Genomic DNA, 9,848 nt, shown 5'->3' with positions numbered 1-9,848 from the left:
ATTCATTTGAGGGAGTTCATGGTCCTCAATTTATTGATATTTTGTCTTTCTTTTTTTTTTTCCTTTCATTTTGTGGGTTTGCCAAAGTCGAGTTCAATCTTCTTAATTATGTGCAAATCTTTGCAGATTGCATTCTATTTATCTGAAATTAATTTAGTAATTCAAATTTACTTAATTTTGTGTATATTTTAGTAGTAATTAAATTGCCGTATATAAGCTATATATAGTGGGTGGGTGGCAAACAATAAGTTGCCGATATATTAACTTGTGATCATGGTTGCAGTAACTTTTCAAATGCAAACAGCAACATCAAACCAGGTGAACGTTAAAACCATGAAAAGTGTAGCACGTTTCCCAGTAACCTTGTCCAAAACTTGAGTCATAATTACAAGTCGCAGAGCATTAGATTGCCAGGCGAGAAATTCAACAAGAAGCAATTCATAAGAACAGCCTTAAAAGCTTTATATGAGATGCTGTTAAAAATATAATCATCATTTTTTCCTTTTCAATATAAGGAATTTTCATGAATAGGAAAGCAGCAATGCAAGATGAAGCTACACCTCTAATCTGTTCAGACAGTCGCACAAAATTACTTAAAGATATAAAAGCTGAAGGGTACACTTCAGCAGGACCCACCTGACTGCACTTGTAATTTTTGAAGATTAATGGCTCGTTAGCACCACCACTGTTCACTGTGGGGGTGGGGGGTTGAGAAAAAGCCCAACAAAAGAAAAAGACAAGAAACGGCTGGCTGGCATTTGAAGATTTATTATTTTCAGCCAATGCATCGGTCATTGGCAAAGTTTCCTGAAAAACGGGACGAACGTGATAATTCTGTACAATAAAAAGAACCATTCGATTTTACATTCCTATCCTGCAGGCAGAAACCTTTGATTTCAAAATTCCTCCCTCCCCCCCCCCCCCCCCCCTCTCCCCAGCACTCCTCCGGTTTTCACTACGAAAATCGCTCCGCACCATTTTGATTGAATGCAGAAGCTGGCAATCCATAGGACCAATTGGAAGCCAATCACCATGACCACCTCTTGCAGCACAAAAAACCACAAGCACCAAATACCAGTGGTTGGCAGTGCAGGAAAAATGTCAAAAACTACCCTGTGTGCGCATGGCCAACCTGCCTTGCAGAGATGAGTGATTTATCCACTGCCTGACTCATTCTCTGCTGCTTGTATAAGCTCAGCAGTCACAAGAGCAACCATGGCCTTGTGAAGAGCGAGGTCAGCCTTCTGCAACAACCTGTGTGCTTTTAAGCGCTTGAGTCTGGCGAGGTCAGATGCACTCACTGGGTCTCTCAACCTGAATTCTTCCCGATCGGTGCTACCAGACTGATCAGATGTCAGTTCCATGGAAGACCCATCAGACTGGTAATGCTTATTTACCCATTTGGATGGAGCCGGTCTCTGCAGATGCAGTACCCCATTTCTCTTGCTGGCTGCATAACGACTCGATGATACAAAACCCCCCATTTTCTTTGACTTGTTTATGTGCTGCACCCTAAGGCTATGATTTACGTCCAACCAATCACTGTTTCTTGATAAAGGCCCGGCATATGATGTATACTTGGGTGATAGCCCAGAATATGCATGAAACCGAGGTGAAGTGTCAGAGCACTCATAGCTTGAGCAAGAGGTAACAGCTTTCTCATCTCCAACAACGGACACGTTCATCTTCCTACCTGGTGTCATGAACCAATACGCACATGATTAGCCTCTGTTTAGGTTATGGAACCCACCTCAAGATTGAAAATGTCTCCAAATAGAGAGAGAGAGAGAGAGAGATCAAAACTGACACCAACATAGGACATGTTGGAACGCAAGACTTTGACTACAGGGATTTAATTTGAGCTAACCAAGTCCAGGGTCAAGCACTCAAGGTGTTAACATCAACTGACACTGAACACAAAAAATAATACGACTTACCAGTCAAATGACAACTTTCCAGCTCTCTTGGGTAAGCATTGTTATAGCCTACTGCTGGGAACTTCTTCTGTGACCTTTGCTTTGAGCCCTTGTTAGGTACTTGCAGACCCCGTGGCCGCAAACAGAAAGCAAACATGGGTGGCGTCTCAATATGCTCTCCCTTGCCAGTGCACCCATTATAAGGATTATGCAGCTTGTTAATTGCTGATTCCCATTCCTTCATCTGCTGCTGATATTGCTCCCACAATGGAGGCTGCATAAAAAAAAGAGGCAATGACCAAAAATTTACCAAGCATCAATTTTTGTCATTGATAATGATAATATGTATGTGCATAGAGAGAGAGTGGAAGGGGAAAGAGAGAACCTCCTATGTTTAAAACACAAACTGAACTGGTCAAGACAGTTTAACCAATTGCATTCATTTTTTTACCAGTTTTAGGTCTATGCTCCTTGGGCAATGCAAAAGTTGTTCTCATACCACCGCAGACACGAGAATGTATCTGATCTTGATATGAGTGAAACAGAGCAGCAGGGAGGAGGAAGATAACAGTTTGATAGACCAAGAAAAAAATTACCTGGAATTGCCTAATCAATGGCATGCCTTTCTTTCGCCTCTTCATTCGCCAATATTCATAAATGGCATCCATAACATCAAATGGTCCAACATCACACGCAAAACGTGCAATTTCTTCACATGAAAATTCTTCACACTGTTGAGCATAAGCAACTTTTTCGAACATGTCCATTGCCCTCTCAAACATCTCATCAGAAACATCCACAACTTGACCCTCATCAATATCCAGTGATTTTCTGAACTGCACAAGCCATTCCTCATCTTCATCATCCATGTCATACAAGACACGAGATGGATCCAGGGCTATCTCGATCTCAGAGTCAACCTGCCTGAAGTACCTTGGACCATGCACAAAAGGAACTGAAACAGGGTTGGTCTCACCATCCTCAATCCTGTGAACCCCAGGAATGGGTATGTTCTTGGCTGATGCAGCCCTGATGTTCCTATTGTAGCATTCTTCATGCATTTCTTTAAAGAGTACATAATCACACCTGTTCACAAATTCTAGGCTCCAATCTTTCCCACCTTTCCATATTATGGCATGATTGAATCGATTAGTTACCCCTGGCTGAAGAAGCTGATGTGCCTTGTATGAATACCTAGTGGACCCTTCAATTTTCACCAAAAGCCTCCAATCATTATGATCAAGGCATGCCAACATGACTTGAGCCCCACATTCCCTCCATCCTCGATCCCCTACTGTGATCAAAACATTTGCACCGCATGATAACGAATCCAAGTACCTATGAGGATTTGCAGAATTTCCTAAAGTCCTCTGTAACTCATCATCATTATCTTGTTTCAACGACCGCCCATGTCGATAAGGGCCCCTATCTTCACATGGTAATGCACCTGAACCCAAAGTTTGGTGCTTCCATGAACCACCAACAAATTCATTAAATAGGAACCCCGACCTACCATCCTGCCATGATTTTGAGCGACAAGAAAATGACTTGCGTGCTGATTTCAGTCTGCTGATATTAGACATGCTGCGAGGTGCAGTGGTGCTATGTTGCCGGAGGTCACTCTCAATGATATTCCCAACCAATTCACCTGCTGGGTTCTTAGCACTTCCTGCTGCTCTCTCAAATGGAAGTGAGGTCAGTTGGCTAGAAGGTGAAGCAGTCTGATCATCAATAGTGTTCAAAGAGGAGGAAACATCAGATTCTGCAGGACCTGAAGGAATGGTAGAAGCTGAAGACCTTGACCTCCCTGCATATTGCCATGATCCCATGTTGCAAGGATACCTGCGTAGGCGAATAACTGTCCGACAATGAGTATCATCAGCAGGGCCATTTCTTGATTCTGTAACACCTACGTAAGTTCCAGTCACATTAAGATCGCTATCTGATGATTGTTGATTCGACTTTAGCCAATGACCAGCATTGGTTATGGGAGGGGCATCACTCACCACTACCCTTGAATGCTCAGGAACCAGCAATTCGGGACCAGTAATCTTTGGATTCCTAAATCCTCCTGATGAAAGCTGAATGGGTAAACCATCTTTGCTTTTAACCAAAATCTTCTTACTACGGCCTGAATCCTTCAGCATGGAATGGTTTTGAAAGACAAGAGAAGCAATCACATTTGCCATCATCAACTTAAGATGCAGATTGACGAAAAATGCTGGTGCAGAAGCAAAAGAAAGAGCAAGTGCAGACAAACTTCTGTGGTTACCAACAGAAATACCAGGTGCACAACTCCTATGTACTTCATAGTATGGCTTGTGGATATCTTGATGCAAGGGACCCTGCAAAAGAATAACATTTATTTGTCATTCTTTCCTGCATATTATGCATGCACGCATGCAAACAAAAATATCAACAGTTGAATAAATGCAGCATACAAAAGGAACAAAAAAATATGTACCTCAGGACTACACATCTTCTCCAAAGCTGATGAACCCACAGGACAAATTCCACTCTGGAAGAACCTGACATCAGCATCTGCAGGTGCTGCTGAAGGCAGTGTCTCACTGAGAGAGTTCAATCTATCATGTGAAACATGTATACCTTTCGAACTTGAAGTTTGAAGTGTCAAAAAGTTGTAGAACACAAAAACAGTTTGTTTTCCCTTGTCACCCAAAAGCTTAAACCTGATAGAAATGAATGGCAGTTCGAGTTCTGTAATACCCTTGAACTTTAGGGAAAAAGATGGATCTGACACCTCAGGTCTACAAAGATTTGAAAGGATTGAACACAATAGAGTTATAGCATGCCCCAAACATCCTTCAAACAGCAAAATGCTGAAGGCAACAGCCTTATTGACGATCATCATTTCCAGATGCACTTTGGGCCATACTGGACTTATTTCACCAAAATTAAGCAGAAAAAGGGCACTCAAAAAACCAGAGTCTTCTACTCTGGCTCTGGAACTAGAAGCCCATGGAAATGGAATGCTTAAAATCAGCCTAAATTGATCTAATTTCAATAAAGCAGAGGTAAATTCGGACACCATACCATTCTCCATTTGCAAAACAGAGGTACCTTGAAGTAAAGAGTCTTTCATAGTACCTAATAGATTATGCACACTGAAAGTATGCACGAGGCCTTGAGAAGCCAGTGGCCTACACTCTGTCGACAGCAGTTCAATTCCTTCTACAGAGCATGGGAAGAGTTCTAGACCTTCTAGAGAACCAACCCTGTCAGCAACAGAGGCAAGAAAGTTCACAGAGCCTAAAGCACTTCCAGAAGAAGAATCCTCCACAATATGAGAAAGATGTTCTTTTCTTCTGCGGAAACGCCTCCTGAAATAAACAAGAGGAGCCTTTCTCTTGTTGGATATTGAATCAAACTGCACTACATCATCTTTTTTGCCACCATTCCTAACAGCAGCTCCATTCACTTGCAATGGAGCGGTTCTGTCCTCTGAGACAAAATCAGGCCCCTGTTTACTGTGCTCATTCATTTCAAGTGTAGATACAGGCTGCTTTCTGTTTTTGACAAAAATGGAATCCTTGGACGGCACACAAGTAGCCAAGCTGTCACCAGAAATGCTTGATTTCTTCGGCATTTTCATTATACCCACAGAAGATGAATTTGCTCTAGAAGATGACCGCACTAACCATGATATTATTGGCTCTGAGTCTAGAAATGTTCCTGTGCCTTCATCAACTGTAGGGTTGAAGTCCTTCTCTATATCAACATGTTTCCCTTCCGTGGCGAGGCTTTCATATGGACAAGTGACATGCTCATCGAGTTCGTCTCGGCGCAGCAAAAGTTTAAATCTCTCTGCCCCAAGGGAGAGCCATTCTTCATCACGATCATCATATTGAATAAAGTGCAGGTTACTCTTTGGGTCATATCTTTTTATCTCACCAAAATACCACTGTTCATCCAGCGGCCAGAAAACCTTGACTCTTCTGTTTAGAACCCAATATGCATCTGATTCTCTATAACTGACCTCAACAAATTGGCGGCGCCTCTTAATGAAGTGCTTCTGCTTCTGTTTCCTAGGTCTCAGAAGCCTAGCAGGAGAATCTGCAGCAGAGACCTTTCTCTTAGCCAAAGAATTTGCCCCCATATTCTTGTAGTTGCGACGAAAAAGTATAGAGAATAGTGATCCTTTTGCAGAACGCTGGACTGAATGGGAATCATTCCCAACAAAACTACTACAACTTGAATTAAACCGTGAGGAGAGCATTCGTGCAGCATTCTGCTCGAGATTTTCTTGCTCATCAGCTTGGGAGGAAGACAGATTGCTTGAATCCTCGACACAATGAAGACCAACCTCCAGATTCTCTTGGCTAATTTTGGAACACTTCTCAACTTCTACATCAGCATCTAAGGATAACAATTTCCCATAACTAACATGTGGAGATTCTTCAACACCTTTGAGGGAATTCTCAACTTCTTGTTCTTTGAAATCAAAGGATAATACCCTACCAGAACTTTCAATATGGTCAGAACCTTCATGGGCAGAATCTTGACTGACCTTGACAGAATGCTCACCATCTTGTTCAGTGACATTGATCTCCAGCTTACTAGAATGTTCTACAGAGTCTGAACCAAAACATGAAGTCCCTTTGTTGTCCTCATGAGGATTTTCAACTAATGGCTTCACTTCCACACGAGACATGCCATCCTTAGCTGATACTCGTCTCCTCCGGCTATTTCTGCTTATCAGCTTCTTTGGAACTGAACTACCACCATCCTCCTTCAAAGATAGAACAGGAACACATCTGCCAGATTCATCTTGGTTCACTTTGTTCGAAATCTTCTGCCTCTTGTTTAACAATGAATGAATCAATGGGCAAGACCCATCATTTGAATTAATGAGATGGTCTTCACCACTGCAGTTAGAGTGTTTTTTTAACCCGACAGAAGTTACCGAGCTGCTGAACTCTTTCGGCTTTGAAGATTCTGTAGGCTTCAAAACATGATTCCTGCAACTGGAAGCAGTTTCGTCATCGAGGTGAAGCTTCTCTGGAGCTGAATCCATGCAATCGTTCTTAGCTGTGGCATTCACTCCATCCACAATCTTTGAGGCATCAGACAAATGATCCGATTTCTGCAAATCACCAGTGGTGCCAGATCCAGAGAGCTTTTTGGCAACAACCACTCTTGATCTCGACTTTTTCAAAGTAGGACCACCCGAGTTGAAACAAAAACCACCATTAGCACCGTTCTTTCTTTTCTTTAAAACTGGTTCAAAACAACTTAGGCTGATTTCCTTCCTCCCCTTCCTCTTCTTCGTCCTCCCGACATCAACTCCATCACTCTTCAATGCACTTGAAAATCCAAAATTCCTTATCCACGACCCGCTACTCCCCTTCACCGCTTCACTTAAACTGAAGCCACCAATGCCCCAACTCACACCACTAACCCAAGAATTCTTGGCATGTTTTCTCTTCAACAAGCCACGCTTCTTCTTCAAAACGCCAGCCCCATTGTTCAAACCACCCAAATTTCCATTGCCCGAAACCCCAGGGGCTTCAGCATGGCTGCCGGCCGACAAACTCGGGCTCGTCTTCAAAACCCTGCTCTCATGGCCACCACCATTACCAGAAACCATGTTCTTTGCAGAAAAACTTCTTGCCAACGAACTCCGGATCCTCTTTGAGATCTTGCCCCCGATGTCCAACCCAAGGGCACCATTTCCGGATACTCTAGGGCTCTCGGTGTAAAAGCTCACGACTTCCAGGGTTCTAGACGACTTAGGCTTCCCGGAACCGCTGGAGCTCTCTACCTTATCGTCCATCTACGGAACCCTCCAGAAGCACCAAGAGAGTCCCAAACCAAATCACCCATCATACATCTTCATACTCAGAAAACCAGCATCTATAGATAACCCATCATGCATCAAAAACCAAACCCCCTCTAGAAACAACCCCAACCACAACATCCATCACGAGATTCAAACATAAACGATCAAAACCCACGGATCGAAGCCCTAAGAATCATCACGAAATGCATCAAAACGCAGTCCAAAGTATCAATTTTTCTAGATCTAGGTTTTCACAAACAAAGGCAAGGAAACCCCTCCAAAAATGAATGAAAAGAAGGGGGGAAACATCAAATCTGAACCATACCTCGACGAAAAAACGCCGGAAGAAAGCCTATTTCATCGATCCGAGGAAGAGGTCCCGTGAATCCGTGCCGATTTGACCGATTTCCGGCGTCAATTTCACGAAAACTCCCCGTTTCCGCCGGTTCCTCTCGCCGGAAAAGATGAAGGGGGAAAAAAACTAGGGTTAGGGTTTCGGTTTCGATATTTTTTAATTTCTCTCTATCTCTTTAATTTCTTCCCCTTTTTCCCGTTTGGGCGCTTTCTCAACCCCAATTGCATTTCGCGAAGAGTTAGACTCGTTTCTACCGTCGGATGGTCAACAGACGGTCAGGATGGCTCGAAATGGATGGCCAGACCCAAAAGTCATTAAATCTGATTCGAGTATTTCGGGGACAAACGAGGACGACATCAACGGTTCAGATGATTGATGCAGACGAGATGAAGGGTCAGGATTCGAAATAGTGCAACGAAAATGGGGGCCCTCGAAGTCACTTCTTCCCGCTTTCTATTTTTGGCTTTACCTTTTTACGTGAAAGTACACATTCACCCATGCCATTTTCCAAAAGTTACATGTTCGGTCCCTCGCAGAGGATTTTGTCATCTTAGTTTGGTGTCATTGCGAACAAAATATCATGATATTTTGAAATATATCGAAAATTTATTCTATCGCGTGCTTTAATGAGAGAAAATACTGTGACATTACGAAAATATCATGATATTTTCAATTTAAATGGTATGACATGCTTCTATTTCAATGTTTACGTTTTTATCAACAACATTTCAATGGAAGAATGGTTTTTGTACTTTTTATGCATCTTTTATTCTTGTTCCTTTTATTTATTTTTTAATATTTTCACCTCATTTATTTTAGGGTTAATATTTGCTACTAACGAAGGTAAGGAACTAATGAGATAGATTGGTGCAAGTTGTATTGACTCAATCTAACCACATAGATGCGTTCAACATGGTTTGTTTGCTAAGGATCAAGCCTTGGATGTTGTTTTTTTTATGTAAAAATGTGATCTTTTGAGTTGCAAATTTTTGGCACAATGTGGGCCATTGATTTTTGGACTTCTTTAAAAACCTACTTGTTATAACCTCATGATTCAAAACAAGTTTTTTACTAAACAAACCATGTAGATCACATCCTGTGACATTTGATCTACAAAAAAATTGAAATTTTTGAAGAAAAAAATAATTTCTACTCATTAGTTTGGTACTTTCATTAGTGGCCAATATTAACCTTTTATTTTTATTGATAATATTGGGCATAGGTAAACTTGATAAATATGAAAAATGTGAATTTCTTATGAGAAATTGACAGTGGCTTAAATTGCCATTTTCAAGGTTTTGAACTACTGTTTGTGTTGTCATCGTTACTTTAGATTGTCAAAGAATTGTGGGTTGGGTACATCTAGTGATCATGCCATCCATAGTATAAAAAATTGAAAAAATGACATATATGTCTTCCATGTATAGTAGTCACTGCTGGTATTGGTACATTATGTTGATGGCTGGTGAACTTGAATTCAAATTATTTAGCTTTAAGACGAGTCTTTTTTTTTTCCTTTTTGAAACGCAAGCTGGGGTTAGGCAGACCCCCACCATTTATTATTCAAAGTACCACTGGGGTTTGAACCTGCAACGTCCCACTGCAAGCAGAGGTGCACTAGCAGCTCCTACCAACCACGCCGAGCCCTAGTTGGTATCTTTAAGAGGCGTTTGTTTTACTCTCACTTCCTGTGAAAGAGGGTCTCTTTCTCCCCAAGCTGAATCAGATGCAATCACGTTGCACATTTCTGTTGTACCACTGCACCTAGGCACCCTTC

General features: G+C 41.9%; 1 protein-coding gene across 1 annotated transcript; it reads right to left on the bottom strand.

The window, feature by feature from the left end:
- Nucleotides 1-750: 750 nt before the first annotated feature.
- Nucleotides 751-8,221, bottom strand: LOC149815221 (uncharacterized). The gene is made up of 5 exons (XM_089989725.1): nt 8,042-8,221; nt 4,381-7,902; nt 2,513-4,261; nt 1,938-2,190; nt 751-1,693 (listed from the first exon to the last, which is right to left on the bottom strand). Exons 2-5 carry the CDS (start codon nt 7,708-7,710, stop codon nt 1,155-1,157), a joined length of 5,871 nt encoding a protein of 1,956 aa, XP_089845851.1. The 5' UTR covers nt 7,711-7,902; nt 8,042-8,221; the 3' UTR covers nt 751-1,154.
- Between the last annotated feature and the right edge of the window lie 1,627 nt (nt 8,222-9,848).

The sequence above is a fragment of the Nuphar pumila genome, chromosome 15 (genome assembly GCF_984573655.1).
Source record: "Nuphar pumila chromosome 15, dmNupPumi1.hap1.1, whole genome shotgun sequence".
Lineage (NCBI taxonomy): Eukaryota > Viridiplantae > Streptophyta > Magnoliopsida > Nymphaeales > Nymphaeaceae > Nuphar > Nuphar pumila.
The sequence above is the reverse complement of the archived record's forward strand: the minus strand, read 5'-3'. Positions and strand labels throughout refer to the sequence as shown.